The sequence below is a fragment of the Durio zibethinus genome, chromosome 12, assembly GCF_047325235.1.
Source record: "Durio zibethinus cultivar Kanyao isolate XHJ-2024 chromosome 12, ASM4732523v1, whole genome shotgun sequence".
Taxonomy (NCBI): Eukaryota; Viridiplantae; Streptophyta; class Magnoliopsida; order Malvales; family Malvaceae; genus Durio; species Durio zibethinus.
This window is the reverse complement of record NC_143173.1, coordinates 23,613,583-23,632,661: the sequence shown is the minus strand read 5'-3', so window position 1 is coordinate 23,632,661 and position 19,079 is coordinate 23,613,583. Positions and strand designations below refer to the sequence as shown.

Below are 19,079 nucleotides of genomic sequence, written 5' to 3'. Positions count from 1 at the left end.
TTATTTTTCAGCACAAATCTCCCTATTACGAAATGATGATAGGGAATGCCATAAAAAATTTCACTGACATAGTGATCTCAAGCGAAATTATTGAGAATACCATTAAAAATGGTAAGTTAGAAGGAGAAAAACCCAATAAGGTGTTAAAAAAAAATAGACTGAAGCTTAAATAATGGGCTTTGACAGTCAGTTCAAGGGATATCAACCCTATCTACTATAAGGTTATTCCCCATACTTTTTTGTTGTGAATAATACCTCATCATACCCATATCAATCATATCTACAACCAACTTACCCCACCAACTTACCAATCAATATTTTAAGAACCTACATCAGTTTCAAAGCCTAACAACCAAGTAAATGGTTTAAAGAGATCAATGGATACCTAAAAAAGGGCAGATATTGACTCTATCCCCATGACTTACATTGAGTTATTTCTAAAACTGGTAAAAAATAGCTTGGTATCTTTAGTTATTCTAGAACCACTAAAGCTACCCTATCTAAAGTGGTACGATGCTAATATAACATGTGATTATCACAATAGGAATGTAGGTTATTCTATTGAAACCTTTCCTACTTTCAAACATAAAGTGTAAAGTTTAATCCGAAAAGGTTTAGTGAGTTTTGATGAATCAATGGCTAAGATATCAATAAAAATCCTTCACCTGATTGCACAGGGATATAATTTTGAGAAAGATGTTAAGGCTAGTTGAAAGTTGCTTGTCATTCTAGGTTTTCTTTTAAAGTAATGTTAGGAATTCTTCTATGCAATAAGATTTCATATTTTTATCATTTCAATAAAAGACAAGTACGATGCATTTCATTACATTTTCTCTTTCATCTAGGCCATTATTTCATGCTTTGTTATTTACCATATCTTTTTATTCCCATTCTTGAATTCTCAAATGATAAATGTTTAGACAGTGATAACAATAATTTTGAGATTTAATTTTGAAAACTCATTTACATTGATCTGAGAAGACTATTTGAGCAAAATAAGCAAGATGTTAGCAAACATAAAATTAATATGTTTTAAATATGTGTAGTCTTTTATAAAGATTCATGAGCTTATTTTTATTCAATAGATAATTTTCAAGAAAAGCATTCGTATTTGAGATGAAAAATGGTCACATTTATTTTAACATTTGAAAAATCATTCATTGCTACCTCTTTTGAGTCTATTATGATTTTTTTTCTAAAGAACCCTGACCAAGGATCACCCTCCACATTAGGGGTAATTTTTTAGAAAGAAAAAGGTCTAAAAGAAATAGAAGTAAAAAAAAAAAGAAAAAAAAAAGAATAATGAACGCCATACATGATTTGGGACAAAGTAATGAGAATATTTTTGTAAAAAGTGAGAGTCCTTGAAAAAGAAAAGTAAGAAAATGATGTGGAATAGGGTAAAATGCCAAGTTGCATCAAATAATCCTTTGGTTTTGAACCATTTAAACATAAATTTTGAGCCTATTTTATCTATTTCTTTCATGACCTCTCATTATAACCTACATTACAATTTTTAAAAGTTCATTTAGATCAAATATGAGTACTCAAATTGAATGATAATATTTTAAGCTAAGGCATTACTTTAGAGGTTGATGTGTGAGAGATATCACTAATGGATGAAAAAAAAAATAAAAGAAAAAAATATAAAAGAAAAAAAAAATAAAAGAATGAAAATAAGAGAAAAAGAAGACTCAAATTGAAAATTTGAAAGGGCGATTTGGATAAAAAAATCTTTGAGTTAAGAGCTGGATAAACAGTTCACATGGATGAAAGATCAAAGACATCTAAAAATCTCTTAAAGTTGGGGTAAAGTCCAATAAGCTTAAAATGACTTCAAAAGTCAATGGAATGAGTTTTTGAAAAAGAATTATGGATTAATGTTAAAAATTATCTAAGTATTCATTGTTTAGACATTGTCACACCATTCAATACCATCCCTATTGATATGCTTTGAATTCATTCCTTTGTCCATTTCTTTTTGTATCGAACTTACTTTTCATTTATTACCTTTTTTTCTAATTCAGCTTGTGCTCTCTTATTTTTGCATTTTCAGAATAAATTGAGAGTGTATGAATGCATTATATTTTTTAGGATTTAAAATGATAATGAATGAATGATAATGCGTATAAAAGATTCTTGCATTCCTTTAAAAAAATCCAAGATGACAGGGGGTAAAAAAAATAAAGGGATAGCAGAAACTTGAAAAGATTATTTGAAAGGACATATGGTGTGATCAAATGACGAATATGGTGATGGATTGATCAATAAAGTCTAAAAAAATGATGATCAAGAAATGAATATAGTGATAGATTGATTGATATTACTTATGAGTTATGGTAAAATGATGAAAATAATGTGGATCAGAAGATAAAATTTATTCTGAAATGGCTAGTGTTAAGAAGCTTGTGAATTGTGATGAAAATAGTATGGATCAATGGATGAAATTTTTTTTAAAATTGCTAGTGCTGAAAAGCTTGTGAATTATAGTCAAGTATCAATTGACGAAACTTGTTCTAAATAGTTAGTGCTGAAAAGTTAAAAAAAAAAATATGAGAGATGGTGGAGTATTGAAAACCATATTACCACAATTAATTAAAATTTCATGACATGGGCATCCGTATTACATGCATTATGCTTGCATTATTGTTTGGAAAATATTTGAAACTTTAGCTATGCATTTGCATTATGTAGTAAATATTTGAATCATGGTTGAGAACATTGTTGTGAGAATCCAGATTATTGCATTTGCACCATTGATCATGACATTCATTGCATACAAAATTTTGATTCTGATAAAAGTTTAAAAGTCATCTGGAAAAGAAATTTGGAATATTTTTGTGAATCATCAGATGAAAATCTTGGAGTTTCAAATAAGAATCTTTGAGATATGAAATCCTAAAATTTTTTAAATGTGAATTTTTTAGAAATTTAACTTTTGGATGAATCTCTAAAATTTTGAATGAGAACTTTTGAGCTTAGGAGTGAACTCTAAGATTTATTGAATATGAATCTTTGAACTCAAATAAGGAATTTTGAAAATTTGGGATGAAATCCTGAAGTTTTTAAGTGGGAAGTTTTTTGAATCAAAATCTTTGACATTTGGGAAGTGAATCCCTGGAGTTTTGAACTTTTGGATCTGAATCTTCAAAATTCGAATAAGAATCTTTAAATGTTGGATGTGAGCCTTGTAATTTGTATGCAAATTCTTGAATTAAAACTTTGGATGGAATCTCACAAATGCAAATCTTGAAATCTTGCAAATATGAATTCTTATATATTTGAAATTTTGCGAATCAAATTCTTATGAAACTAAAATTTTGAGAATCAAATTTTAGTGAATTCTTATGAAGTTGAAAGGTTTTTACGAATCTGAACCTTTGAATTTCGAACTCAAATTATGAATTTTTGAGTTTTCATTTCATCAAACCTGATTTATGACTCTTCTGGATGTGATTGTCCAGGAGTTTTTATTTTTTGAAGTGGTTGAGCCTATGTTTAAAGGAACCATATTTATTTTTTCAAAGTTGTTGTGTCTCTATTTAAAAAAGCTTTTATTTTGTGCTTCTGTTTAAATGAGCTTTTTATTTTTCAAAGCCATTGTGCCTTTGTGTAGAGGAGCCTTTATTTTTTAAAGTTGTTGAGCCTCTGTTTAGAAGAACCTTTTATTTTTCAAAGTTGTTGAGCCTCTAATTAGAGAAGCCTTTATTTTTCAAAGTTATTGTGCCTCTACTTAAAGGAGCCTTTTATTTTTTAAAGTCATTATGCCTCTATTTAGAAGAGCCTTTATTTTTCAAAGTTATTATGCCTCTACTTAGAGGAGCCTTTTATTTTTTAAAATTGTTGTACCTCTATTTAAAGGAGTCTATATTTTTTAAAGTTGTTGTGCCTCTACTTAGAAGAGCCTTTTATTTTTCAAAGTCATTGTGTCTCTGTTTAGAGAAGCCTTTATTTCTCAAAGTTGTTATGCCTTTGCTTAGATAAGCCTAATTTTATTTTTCAAAATTGTTAAGCTTCTATTTAGAAGAAATCTGAGTATGTTTAAAAAAAAATGTGTTACTTCTTGATTAGGTTGTTTATGTCTTTGCACAATTCATGTTTCACAAAAAATATGCAAACAGGGGTAACTGTAAACATCCAAATCTGTCTGGAGTTCTACTCAATCTGATTTCTATTAATTAAAAAAATAATAAATAATAAAAATGAAAAAAAAATTCGGTAGGTTGAATTTGTGTGAAACTGTGTGTGTGAGAAGTTTAAATTGGATTTAAAGACTAAAGTTGAAATTAAAAGAGAATTGAACTTTTTTTGAATATAGGGTTCTTTTGATCAGAACCCTATAATTAGATGTTTCCACGGCAAACACAGAACACATAAAAAAAAATAAAAATAGAGAAATTAGAAAAAACATACGTAAAAACATTTAGAATTTTGTTGGAATTTTTTGGGTAAAAAAAAATTTTGGAAAATTTTTTAAAAATTTTTAGTTTTCGGTGATTTTTGGGCGTCGGTTAAATTTTTTAACTAGTTTTTCAGTGTTGGTTGAATTTTTCAAGAGGTTTCCCAGAATCCGATTGAAGATTTTGGCACCAATTAAATTTTTCAATGAACTTTCGATGAATCAATCCAATTTTCAATGGGATTTTTAGAATCTGGTGAAGGATTTAACCAAAGTTCATTTGGCTTAGAGAGGGAGAAAGAGAAAAGAAAGGGGAAAAGAGAGAGGAAAGAAGAGAAATCTAAGGAAAAAAATCAAAATTTAGGCTTTTATAACCATACCAAACGATGTCGTTTTCACTTTAAGAAGGCCTAGGATTCGCGCATTTTTCATTCAAATGACTCGACCAGAACACGACTCGCTTCGCCAACCCATGCCCAAAATAAACCCCTTCAGCTGAATCAAGTCGAGCCGATCTTCTGAGCCGAGTGACCGAGCCATTTTCTATGCCTATAGCCGAGTCATGCCGAACCCTCCAGCCTAGCCGTTTCATTTTTTTTTTTTATTTATGTGTTTTTTTTCTTAGTATTTTTGCATGATTAAATTTTAAAAAAATAAAAAATTATTTAAGAATAAATAATAATTATCCAATGATAAAATTTTTAAAAATTTCAAATGATAAATTTTTATAAAATTCTTAGATGAGAAAATTTTTCTAAATTTGTCCCAAATGATGGAATAATTTAGGCAAATTTTCAATAACAATAATTAATATTTATTTTCAAACAAAAAAAGAAAAAATAAAATTTTTTTGGTTGAAATATTTGACAATTATCCAATGATGAGATTCTTAAAAATTTCAAATGATAAATTTCTTAAGAAATCTCTATGTGAGAAATTTCTTTAAATTTATCCAAAATTATGGAAGAATTTAAATGAAAATTTAATAAAAAATAGTTGTCATTATTTTCTTTCAAAAAAATAAAAAAAATTTCTAAATTGACTTAAATGGTGGAAAAAGAAATAAAAAAATAAAAAATTTATAAATGAGCCCAAATGATAGAGATTTTAAAAATTCAAAAGAGAAAATATTTTTAATTTGGCTAAAATGATGAAATAATTAGATATATTTTTAATAAAAATAAAAAATAAAAAATAATTAAACCTTTTTTTTTTCTACGGAGCTTCTTCAAAGAAACAAATAGGATTCTTGAATACTCTTGATGTGAGAAAATATTTTTAAGAGTTCTACCAGATTAATGAAAAAATCTTAAATTTATTTTTAATATTTAACATAAAATTTGAAACTATTAGAATCAAAACCTTAAGATAAATTTAAAATAATATGGTATCATCTTTCGGATGGATATGTGGAGGTGCTATAACATTTTTCATATGTAATCGAACTTTCGAACCCTATTCTGATTTGTAGATTCGAACCTATTTTTTTAAAAACCCCTAATTAAGTTGAAGAATTCCTTCAAAAAATAGATTTCTTAGGTGGCTAATCATACATAGATAAAAAATATTGGTGACAATTTCATTTGTTAAGTCTAGCTATAGATTTGTGGATCTATATGTTATGACAACCATAATTTTGATATGGATCGAGTAATCATTTTACACATCATAGATGATTTTTGTCACTTGTTTTTGATTTTATGAAGAACTTGAAAATCAAACATAAAATTAAAGTTATGACTTTTTCAGCAATATCATTTTAATTCACTGTAAATATGCTTTTATAAATTACATCTGCACAAAACCGCAAAATCAATCTATATTGAATAATAAGTTATTAATCCTTTGATGTTTTATGTTAATTTGAGGGGATTCAAATTTAGTAATTAAAGTATAATGAATTCCCAAGTTTTGGGAATGACATTCATAAATATATATATATATATATAAATATATAAACACACACATATACATACGTGTGTGTGGATAAATCAATTTATATAAGTGCAAACTTTTTTAATTTTATCTTTTTTTAATTATTAATTTTAATATATTTAAGAGATGAAATTAAATTATTTTTTAACTTATTTCTTTATCTATTGAATCTATTGAAATTAATAATTAATATATATATATATATATACAATATTTTTATATAATTTGATCCCTCGGACCCCTTCCATATATATATATATTGATGGAAAATGCAAGATCGTAACCTTTTATAGCTCAGGATTTTTAACAAACATGTTAAAAAGGTTTCAAACCGGTTCTAAGTAATCGAATTACCTAGTTTTGAAATGGTCGATCCATGTTAATTTATTGGTAATTAATCACATACTCAATTTGGTTACTATTATTCTAATTGGAGATCTAGATTAGCTATAAAGAGAGTTCTAGTTTGCTGGGTTTAAATTTGGTTTAATTCTGAAGAAATCTCTAATAAGGAAAAAATTTCTCTAAACACCACTAAAGCATTATCATAAAAACAGATTTTTCTAACAAAAATAAAATTACTATTAATTATGATTGTGAGCAGATGAAATTCTAGAAAAAATTTGAATAGTAATTCTTAATAATAATTCTGTGGGTTCGAAAATTTTCACCATACCATTCAGCATCTTCGGATTTTCAGAGCGAAAACCTTTGAGATGCACATGCATTTACGACATTTTTGCTAGGATAGCCTTAATTAGTAAGGAAAACTGTGGTTTACTTTGACCATGGATCGATGTGGGACATATTGTCCAAAGTCAGAATTTCTGATTTTAAAAAGTTCAAAGCATGTTTGTAGAAGTAATTTGCACCACTCGTTTATTGCCACTTGGCACTAAATTGTGGGTTGACTTCAAAAAATAATCAACCTCATAACAAGATATATTAAAGAATAATTAATAACTTCCTCCGAGTTCTAACAATCGTCACAACTCGTACCCGACAAAATTTATTTTATCTATTAGATTTTTTTTAATAAAAAAATTTAAAGTAAATAAATTATTTAATTTTTTATGTCAAAATAAAATATATAATTTAAGAAAAATAATTATAAATTATGTATTTAATATAATTTCAATAAACGATTATTAAAAAGATTCAAACTTAAAATTTTTTTATAAAAAAAATAAATATTAATCAATTGAATTAATTAATTATTGATTATTAAATATTTTCATGTTTTATTTGAATTTTTTTCTATCAATCTTATAAACACGTATTTTCATTTTTCATGTTAATATAATATATTGAAAATTTTACTTTTGAAATAAAATTCAAATATATATTTTATTCAAATAAATAGAAAAACCCTTTTCTATTTATATTTTAGGCTTTCGGGGCTTTTTTTATGAACATTTTTTGAACTTCCAACCACCCAAAAAGAAAAACGAAAAGGCTGCTAATTGACTAATAGGCCAGGATTTTGTCTGTTATGTAAATAGTTTTGAGTCAAGGCAACTGAATAAAATTTATATGAAATTTCGTAGTTCGTAAAATTATTTTTTAAAAATAAAAAAATAAAATTTTTAATTGATAGATTGATAAATTTTAATTTAAAAATTAATAATATTTAAAAAATTTATTAAAAATTTATTTATAATTTAAATTTAATCGATACTTATTTAACAGTAAAAATTTTATTAATATTTTTATTAAAAATATATATTTAATAAATATATCAAAATTTATTAAAATTTTTTAAAATTCTACACGTTTGATTTATATAATGAAAATTTTTAATTTTAATTTTAATTTACTTATTTTAATAAATAATTTTATGAACTTCATTTATAAAATTTCTATGTAAATTTTTGCTCTAAGCAATTACATGTGATTTATTGGTGGGCATTTCTCATTCTCGTTTCATTTATCTTGTGAAAGAAAATAATAAAACGAGTACTGCTTGGATAAACATGAGGCAAGGTAGGAAGATGATTGGAAAGTTTTTCCAATTGCCTTCCTAACGAAGGGAGAAAGAAAAACTATCACATCATTTTACGCTTAAATTTACAAAATATTTAACTAAAATAATTTTGTCTTGAAATATTCCTTTTCCTTATCCAAGGTTCTCTATTTGTTTTCCCTTTGATCTTGCACAATCATATGCGTATGAGTTCTAACCTTTCAATCTTCCATTATATTAATTTAACGATGACAAGATCATCATCATCATCACCAATCACACGTCCAAAAACAGATAAATCTACCCAAGAAAAATAAGATAATAGGAATTTAAAGAAAAAAATGGTGGGTCGAAAGAGGTGGACAACTGAGGCCAAAGTAAAAACCAACGAATGCTTGTTCTAGGCGCAGCCAAATTGGCGTTTCCGATTTGAATTTGTCGGCAGCTGATGACGTTTTTAGTACAAATACAAAAGAACGAGGTAGAAGCGAGAAACGCCGAAGAGATCAAACAAGGTTTTTCTATACAAAAGGGATTGTTGTAAATATTATTTGCAAGTTGAAGCATAAGCCAAATATTATTTGTAGCTGCAGTAGTAATAGTTATGGTTGTCATCCTTGAGGCTTTCAATAGTTTGGAAAAGTCGCCCTTTTCGTGTTTTGACTTTCTCAGGTTTTGAATATCCTCTAAAGTCTAACCCCCACGCATATATAATCTAACCCGCTGAGTTTCTCATCCTCAAAATCGCCTTCAGAGTTCATACCGATTCACAACTAAATCTTCAACAGCTCCAACTGGTGACCTACTTTCAATCCAATTCTCAACTTGTTTTTAAACAAACTTAAGGTTTTTATTGTCTGGTTGTTCTTGAAATCTTGGTTTCTAAAGCTTCTTGGATTTGTTTTTAAAATGGAAGAAATTGATGTTCCTCCATTTTTTATCTGCCCCATCTCTCTTGAGATTATGAAGGATCCTGTTACAGTTTCAACAGGGATTTCGTACGACAGGGAGAGCATTGAGAAATGGTTGTTTTCAGGGAAGAACACCACATGTCCGGTTACGAAGCAAGTTATTGCAGATTGTGAACTTACCCCAAATCATACCCTGAGAAGATTGATTCAATCTTGGTGCATGTTAAACGCTTCCCGTGGAATCGAAAGAATCCCAACGCCAAAGCCACCCATCAGCAAAGCTCAGATAACCAAGCTCCTCAATGATGCCAAGTCACCACAGCAACAGATGAAATGTCTCAGGAGACTGCAATCAATCGCTTCTGAGAATGCTACAAACAAAAGGTGCATGGAGTCTTCAGGAGCAGTTGAGTTCTTGGTTTCAATTGTGAGTTATTACGACTCTACAGCAGCTGAAGAATCATCAGATAACGAGTTTGAGACAATAAGACCAACACCAACTGATGAGGCTTTAAGCATTCTCTACAATCTACAACTCTCAGAAGCCGCTCTCAAGAATCTTATGGGAAAAAATGGTGATTTCGTAGTGTCCTTAACGAGAGTAATGCAACATGGAAGATACGAGTCTCGGGCTTATGCAGTACTGTTGTTGAAATCAATACTGGAGATAGCTGATCCGGCGCTACTCATCAGCTTGAGACCTGAACTATTCGTAGAATTGATTCAAGTTTTGCATGATCAAATTTCTCAGCAGGCCTCAAAAGCTACTCTACGATTGCTGGTCAGTATTTGTCCATGGGGAAGAAACAAGATTAAGGCAGCTGAAGCCGGAGTAGTACCTGTCTTGATTGACTTGCTTCTTGATTCATCAGACAGAAGGGCTTGTGAGATGATACTCACAGTGCTGGATGCAGTATGTGGATGTGCCGAAGGCCGATCCGAGCTGCTAAGACATGGAGCAGGGCTTGCTATTGTTTCAAAGAAGATACTTAGGGTTTCTCAGGTTGCAAGTGAAAGGGCAGTGAGAATTTTGCTGTCTATTTCCAAGTTCTGTGCCACAACTACTGTGCTTCAAGAGATGCTGCAATTAGGGGTTGTGGCTAAATTGTGCTTGGTGCTTCAAGTGGATTGTGGATTCAAGACTAAAGAGAGGGCCAGAGAGGTGCTCAAATTGCATGCTAGAGTATGGAAAAATTCTCCTTGCACACCAAGCAATCTGGTCTCTTATTATCCAGCTTGAGAAGAACAAAAACAAGAGCGATTCAAGTCACAAGAGTTTTCATTTTTTTTTCTTTTTGTCAATTACCAATACTTATGTACATCATTGTTCATTGATAAAATTATATAGCAAAAGCAACATTCATGGGAAAAAAACTAGTTATGTTTGGCGAATGGATCATTGGATATTGACTTCACCATTGTCGATGATGAGTTGTTGATTATTAGTTAACCAAACATGTTCTCTTCTTTTTCTTAGAACAAAAAAAAAAAAAAAAAACGCTCCGATTGTAGTATTAACTCAACATAATTTTGCATAAAATTAAACAATACAAAGAATAATTGAGCTAGATATATAATTTGGAAACATTCTCAATAATCCTTCAACGTTAACAATAAGCTAAGATGTGAGTCAGAGAAAAAGTATGAACGTAAAGAAAGTGAGGAAATTTTCCAGAGAAAAGAATGCAAGCCCTAGAGAAGTTGAGAAATTGAGTTCACATATTAATGTTTCCCCCGGTGCACTATGTTGGATGTAAGGCAGCGTTGAAATGATCCATCAGGTGACGGTGTCGGTGGAGAGCAGCCCTCATTTTTTTAATATGAAGGATGTCAACCATGGTTCATTCGTCACTTAAATGAGCTAGCTGGAGAGGCTGGGGGGGGGGGGGGGGGGAGACCGACTCCAGCTTTTAATCAAATTGACAAAAGAAAAGGTAGTAACATCCTTTCACATTCGTGCATGACATTTCAGCCTCGGAGCGGTCTCCAAAAGCCATCAGTTTTTTTACGCTTTTTTTTTTTAAAAATTTTTTCTAACAGTAGGAGACTTTTAGATTTTTTACAATGCTTTTTTTTTTTTTGAATAAATCCAAATAAATTTATTAACATTAAATCTAATAAATTCATAAGAAGTTATTTTTTTCATAATCTCTCATACAAATTCGAATCTAAAGAATTAAAAGATTAACAAATTATCTTACCACTTCAACATCTTACATTTCTTAATTTTATTACTTCCACTTTACCACTAATTAATTTTAATCCAAGGAGTTTAGTGACTGATAGAACATTTTGCATTTGATTTATTCCTTTCTCATGGAAAATTATGTACTTGTTTAATTTTCAATTTTCTTTCATTTGAACGTACTTACATGTAAATTAATTTCAAAATTTCCATTCTGCTTTTGTTTTAAAAGTATTTATATCTTGCCATGTTCTTGTGATAATAGTCGTGTGACTTGTCAGAAACTACTGCGGTTGAGTTAACCAATGATTTTTTAGCAATGAATTATGAAGCTTCCATAATTAGCTCAAAACTAAGTTAAATTCTAGATATTATAAAAAGTAATAGAAAACAAAATAAATTGTTGAATGCAGTACCAATTCAAATATAAATTTTTATAAAAATTTATAGTAATATAAAATCATTCTTTTTCGTTTCTCTTTCGTATTTTCTCCAAAAGTCTTTTTTTTTTAAATAAGATTTATGCAGGAATCAACAACATTATATCTTGGGGTCAAACTCTAACCCATCTAATACCGCAACTTGCACATGGTAAGGCTACCATATCAGACTCAACCTCACCGTCCGACGACTTTTCTGATTCATTTAATCTTCCACAATCGACCACGTCCTCTGGCCTACTCTCACATCATTAGATTAATTGAACACCGTCGCTGAATAATTCATATATATAATTAAACAAACCCTAGCTAAATATATATCTATATGTTGATACATACAATTTGACTATTTGGCATTTGCTACAAATAATTGTTTCTAGTTGTTCAAAGATATCATTTAATCAAATGGAATTGATGGACTCTTTACTGAATTAAAACTGATATTACTTTCTTGAACAATTAATGAAGTTTGGGTTAATTTAAGGAACCATGGATTCTGTACCTACCCTAATTTTTCAAACACTGGATTGTAGTAGTAAATTCTTTGAGCTTATACTTTGTTCATATACTGATATTATCTCATCTCAATTCTTTTGATTCTATACATAAATATGGGAACAAAAACAAGCAAATGATGGGGGGGGGGGGGGGGGGGGGGAGAAACAATGATTTAGCAGAGGCTAGTGCACATGCATTCCCTCAAGTCATGGAGAAAGTATCATCACTTGACAAATCAAATGGACTCCACTTACCAAACAATAGATTTGGATTGTGAGTTCAAGTTTTTGTTGCTTGCAAGGCATGATTCATGGAGGAATGAGAATTCGGCCACGTTATTGTTTGACAGGAAAAGTCATCACCTGGCAATGGTGGCAATGTATAGTTACTTGTTTGTAAATTGTTAAAGTTTATCTTGATGCTTGTGTAATGATTCTAATCCAGAATAGTATATCTGATAATTGTTACTCAAATGGTTTTCTGTGGACAAATCAGAGCCAGTGAGTCATCCAAATGAGACCATTTTCTTCCAGTAGCTGAATACATGATTCCATGTTTGTGTTCGATACGCTTGAAAACACAAGGGATGGATCGATCTCACTAGGCAACTCTAGCACTTCAAAACCAGACTTGTTTTCTGGTTGTCGGTTATTCAAGAAATTTGTATAAACAAGTGCCAGATTGATATGATCAGAACCATCAGACATCACTGAGGAGCTATTAGACTCAGCAGAGGCATAGGAATGCCCAATTGTGTCAGTTGGAAGTACTCCTTTCGGTCGCATCATGTTTATCACGGTTGCGGATATAACGAAGACTTTCGCGGTCATTACGGTTATTGCGATCGTGAATTTTTTAAAATTTTGCTCAACTTGCTATAAAATATAATAATTTTAATTATTAATCATAAAACCTCTTATTTTATGATTTTTAAAGTAATTTATATCATATCATGTGTTTTATTTATTTAAGAAAAAATATTTATAGTAAAATTTTATATTTAAAAAATTATTTATATGATAATTAAAAAATAAAAAGAGATAAATAAATATGTGAAAAATAAATAATCATAACGAATAATATATTTAATTATTTAATTACCGTACTCATCAAATTATTACCGAACTATATTATGCATAAATCAAATAATAAGTGATTAAGTATTCATAAATTAAGTAAGAGCATTATTATTTATGAGTCAAAAGAATTACTTTTTATAAACTTACAGCAAATCAAACTTGACAATCTCCATGTTATGGTCGATTTTCAATAATAATAACCCCAAGTCTACTTCTCTTGTCTTTTGACTAAATTGCATAGACCCACACAACTTCTTATCCCTTCACCTTGCATTCAATAATTTTTTTTCTCCAAACCTTCATCCTCATCCCCATCTCTTAGTTCTCTTTTTATTTGGTGTATGTTATCTGCTTGCTTCTGTAAACTTCAAATTTCATTCTCATCTCTTATCTCTTATTTTAAGTCCCAATAACTCTTGCCTCCTTCTATCAATGTAACATAGCCCAATCTAATCCAAACACACAAAATCATGAAAATTTTGGAAATTAAAATAAAAAGATAATTTGAGTGTTGAATTAATTGTTTACTTTAAATTGCATATACTTGATTTTGATTGAAGTTGAACTTAAGAGAATTGATTTTTTTGAAAATTTAAGTTTTGTGGGTTTTTTTTTTTAATTTGTAAATTGATGTTTATTTTCTTTCTTCTTGTTTTTATTTTAAGTTTTTAAACAAAATCAAATGAATTTTTTTTTTGAATTTTTGAATGAAAATAGGAATAACGGCAATAGCGGTAATAGTGGGTAATAGCGGACTGCTACTGCCGCTATTCATCGTTATACCGCAATTTACGATCGCGATTCATCCGTTATAGACGATATTCAAATTCTCTCTCGTTTTTTCTCCAATAGCAGTGACGGATAGTGGTGCGACCGCGAAATATCGACCGCGACACCGCTATCCAACCGCTATTTGAATCCTTGCTCCACATGACAAACTCTTTGAGGGGATAGCATCGATTGGTAGCGTTAAGGACTTACTTTTTCTAGCATCCACCTCCAACCGGCACGTTCCTAAGGGACCTCCCTTTAGTTCAATATCTTCTACAGCCTTTGCACAAGTACCTTGGTTGTGTTAAGCTATAATTGTTGTGATAGCAGAATTTAGTATTCGAAGAACCACACTTTGGACAATTAGGAGATATCTCCACACTAGGCTTCCATCCTCTCTCCATAACCAACTGGCTTGAACTGCATAGCCTTCATTAGGAAAGCTAGCGAGTAGACGCACAATCTGTCTCTCTTTCTGTGGGAGTAGGAGAGAGGGGGTCCAATTGAAGAAAACCAAACAATGTCAGGAGAGTTATAAGGAAAAATGGATAGGTTTTGTTCGTTTGGAGGCATATGGATGCTTATGGGGCCTCCGAAACGTGCGTGCAGTCATGTACATGAGAGTTTGTTAATTTGGCAAGTTGGGGTTCCGATGCCATTAAGAGTGATGGATGGTGGTAATAGTCCAATAGGCTAGAACAATATGTTGAGTTTGTCACATGTGGCACGATGTCATTGACGTAATGAAGAATGTAGCGGAAGCAAATGCCTCAAGAGGCACAAGCAGGCTTTTTTTCAGTAGCAGACAACCTAGATTTGAAAACTAAATAAGATGGTAAATGAAACCTGCGCTTATTCCAAATTCAGATATGTTGGTGTCCTCCTTTCAGGTAAAACCTCCCCTGGTGAACAGGGGGATTCAGGATTAACGGATTATAAAATATCAAAATGTCTATTTTATGCCATCTTTAGCAATCAAATGCTATTTAATTTATCTTTGTAAAAGGGTTGTAGATTTATGACATAAAGGAGATTGAAAAGGACCTCAATTGATACGCTAAAGCAGCAATACAAGAGCAAAAATATGAGTTATAACATCTACAATACGCATCTCAAAGTGATCTTCAGCCTACTGCTGGCCCACAATCAGCTTGAACTCCGAGTCAAACATGTCACATAAACCTCGGAACACCAGTCTAGCTGACTAAATCGTTCTTCAATCACCTCTTCGAGGAGCATTCCTTTTCAGTAACCGTTTTGCCCTCCATCGATGGATGCCATCAAGCACGGCGTCAAACCAATTTGGTTCACCTTTTCGAAAAGTAATATATAACATAGCCACTCCGAATACAATTCCACATCCATACCCTGTCAACAACGCTTCCCACCTAAGTATATTTTCAGAGTTTAAGCTATCTTCATCCATCCGAAATTCATTTTCAGATTCAAAGCCACCTCTATTCATCCAAAATTCATTTTCGTTTGATGGTGGTGGTGGTGGGAGTTGATTGTCCAATCTGAAGTATGGACTATGCAATAGTGGATTTCCCAGGAAGGACTCTTTCTCGAATGTTGATAATTGCCCAGAACCTGGAATATTGCCCGCAAGGAGTGGGTTGAATGAAATGTTGAATTTGCTCAGCTCATGCAACTCATTAAGGTTACGGGGAATTGTGCCTGAAAAGTTGTTGTGTGACAAATCAAGATTCCTCAAGCATTTGATATTCCCAATTTCCTTCGGAATTTGACCTGAAAATCTGTTCCCAGAGATGTTTAGGACTATAAGTGGCAACTTTCCAATCTCTGTTGGCAGTTTCCCGTAGAATTCATTGGAACCTAAATCTAACACACTGAAATTCTGCATCTTATCAATATCAGGAGGGAGCTCACCCGTGAGTTGATTCCCGCTGAGTTGAATATAACCTGAGATTTGATATGTCCTAACTGATGAACCCAGAGTACATACTGGGAAAAAGCCATATCCTTTGAGCAACTGATTCCATATGCTTCTACAAATCTTCCTAGTAGGAATTGTGTATAAAAATCCAAAAGGTGAGTAGTCAACAGTTAGCAATCTCTCCGTCACCAAGCACTCGCTAGGTCCAGCAATCATCAGGTCACTCTGCCGATTTGATTCAAATACTGGACTAGCATTTCTTCCGATATTTGTTAACTCATGAGGGATTGCTCCTGAAAGTTGGTTGTTAGCAAGGTTTATCCACAATAAGCTATCACAGTTCCCAATCTCATGTGGTATTTCACCGGTGAGTGAGTTGTTTGCAAGCATTAACCACAAGAGAGAGTTCAAGTTTCCAAGGGCAGGCGGAATTGATCCACTGAGGTCATTGAAGGAGAGATCAAGGGCTTGTAGCTGTGACAAGTTTCCATACTCTGGTGGTATAGTACCTTTAAATTGATTGTAGGCCAAGATCAAGAACTTCAAGCTTAGCATTTGAGAGATTTCAACTGGTAAGAAGCCGGAGAAATTGTTGTAGCTCAAGTCTAAACGATAAATATTTGGTAGCCTGTGAATGCCAGAAGAATATATCCCACCCGTGTATGAATTTCCCTGAAGTACAAGAGATTTCAACTGTGTGAATCTCCCAAAAATATCTTGTATTTCCCCACCAAAATTGTTCCTGCTCAAATCTAAAAGGGCCAAGTTCTTCAAATTCGAAAGGGATTCCGGAATCACTCTAGAAAAACTGTTGCCACCCAACAACAAGCCTTCCAGGGTCAAAATTGATCCTATCTGTGCGGGAATTGGCCCTGTAAAATTGTTTCCCCACAGATTTAGGACAGCCAAATTGTTGCAATTCGAAATCTCCCAAGGAACTTCACCTTGAAATTTGTTTTCTGACAAGTCCAAAGCGAGCAGACTACAGTTCACAAAAATAGATGCAGAAACTGGCCCAGTAATATTGTTTTCAGAAACTGAAAACTCCACAAGCCTCGAAAACCCAGTCCAGATGTAACCAGTAAACATATTGGCGCTCAAGTCCAGATACTGCAGATTTCGGCACCCATCAAAGCAGTTATCTATCCTACCCGTTAAATTGTTTGTGGAAAGGTTTGCAACAACTAGTTTGTTGCAATTTGCTGGCAAACTAAACTGCATATCCCCACGAAACCGATTCGTGGACAAATCAAGCTTCTCTAAACTGGTCAACCCAATCAAGTTCAACTCGCCTTCTAGGATGTTATGTGATAGGTTGAGATGTACAAGGTTGTGGCATCCATTCAAGTCATCAGGTATTGTTCCAGTTAGCGTGTTTTTGGAGAGATCAAGATATTGAAGTTTGCCTAAAGCTGAGAAATTCTTGAACATTTCCCCATTGATTCGGTTGTCAGAGAGGTCTATACCAGTTACTCTTGCCCCGTCCGAAGAGCAGAAGATTCCATCCCAGTCACATGGATTTGAACTAATTTGGTTCCATTCCACGTATCGTCCTCTGTTTATCCGATTTCTTCTTTCCAGAAAAGATTTCAGATTCAGCAGGATTTCCTTGTCCGTGTCCAGAGAATTTTCTGAGTTTGCAGTACCTGCTGCAATTGCATAGATCAATAATGTAAGAACTCTGACGTTCCATATCAAAACTGACTCTCAAATCCATTGGAGCTAAAATATTTAGCATTTTTCATACCCTCACTTTAGAATCTAGCTAGTTAACAGAATAAGCAATTCAAAGTTTAATTAAATATGATTCTAATTTAATTTACAAAAGAGACGTAAAGGGATTACAGGCATTTACGATTACAGGTGCTGTAATTTAATTCTAAACTTGTTGAATGTCATTAGTGACTGTATGAACCAACAAGACAAAGTCTCCAGTTGTTTCTATATATATATATATATATATATATATTTACCACAAGACCAACTAATGCATTTTAAGGCAATGATTTTTAGTTGCATACCCAGCCAACACATTAGATCGATCATAAAACATAATAGAAAACATTTGAAAAAAGAAAGAATCAGCAGCAAAGCCTTGAACACCAAGAAGAAATGATACCCAAAAGAAAAAAAGAATTTTGTAGAGTTGATGATAAGCTCATTGCAGAGAAAACTAGCAAATGTCTATGACTGAGTAATAAAAAGAAAGCAACAGGAACGATTGATGACTAGGAAAAAGAAATAAGATAAAGTATATGGATTTCCATACCTATAATTAGAACCAAGAATACATGAACAACTGTGAAACACCGTGCTTCAGCTATTTTGTGATCTTCTAACATTGTTTCTTTTTTCTTCAACTGTTTTATTTCTTAAACAGTAAACAGTTTACAGAAACATGAAACTGAGGAAGAAAGATATCGTCGGAATCAATAAAACTTCAAGAAAATTGACCTTAACGTGTTCAACTGTTGAAGCAGAGCAACTGGTCATAGTCGGAGGCTGGCTTATTTGACCAGTGGTCGAGGTCCTGTCGTTTAATTATTACATAAAATGTAAAGTAACTAATTAATTTTTTTAAAAACACAATTATATTAAAATGGAATAATCTTTTCGTAAATTTTTTGTTCGTTACTCAACCCTTCTAGTATTTTTTTTTTTTCGAGTTTGGAAAAATTATTTATCCTTTTTCTCCTTAAAAATAAGAGAAAGAAAACAAAGAAAACAAACATTATTGTAATTAGCAGAGTCAAATGCTGATGTAATCATAGTTTCAAACGCATTGACTGGTGTACGCTCTTGACCAAGTCTAAATGGCTCAAGAATCTCTGCCTTCACAAAAGTCATGCGAGTTACTAGTAAGTTGTTTCTTCGGATCACAGTCTGGTTGATTTCAATAAAATTGAAAATAATAATAAAAATTATTATAAATATGATTAAAAAAATTATTATAATTTTAATTAAAAAAAATATATTGAATGAATTTTATTAAAATTGACAT

The 19,079-nt window shown here is 31.5% G+C and overlaps 1 protein-coding gene and 2 pseudogenes across 2 annotated transcripts; 1 reads left to right on the top strand and 2 right to left on the bottom strand.

The window, feature by feature from the left end:
* The first annotated feature begins 8,942 nt into the window (after window positions 1-8,942).
* On the top strand, window positions 8,943-10,584 carry LOC111297002 (E3 ubiquitin-protein ligase PUB23 pseudogene; annotated as a pseudogene).
* A 1,948-nt stretch (window positions 10,585-12,532) lies between these two features.
* Window positions 12,533-14,685, bottom strand: LOC111297793 (dof zinc finger protein DOF3.5-like; annotated as a pseudogene).
* A 479-nt stretch (window positions 14,686-15,164) lies between these two features.
* On the bottom strand, window positions 15,165-18,498 carry LOC111297982 (putative LRR receptor-like serine/threonine-protein kinase At1g74360). 2 transcript variants are annotated; one of them, XM_022892626.2, is made up of 2 exons: window positions 18,348-18,498; window positions 15,165-17,727 (listed from the first exon to the last, which is right to left on the bottom strand). In XM_022892626.2, exons 1-2 carry the CDS (start codon window positions 18,418-18,420, stop codon window positions 15,398-15,400), a joined length of 2,403 nt encoding a protein of 800 aa, XP_022748361.1. In that variant the 5' UTR covers window positions 18,421-18,498; the 3' UTR covers window positions 15,165-15,397. The 2 variants fall into 2 exon arrangements, with proteins under 2 accessions (XP_022748361.1, XP_089597414.1); XM_089741288.1 differs by having other exon boundaries at window positions 15,165-17,724.
* Between the last annotated feature and the right edge of the window lie 581 nt (window positions 18,499-19,079).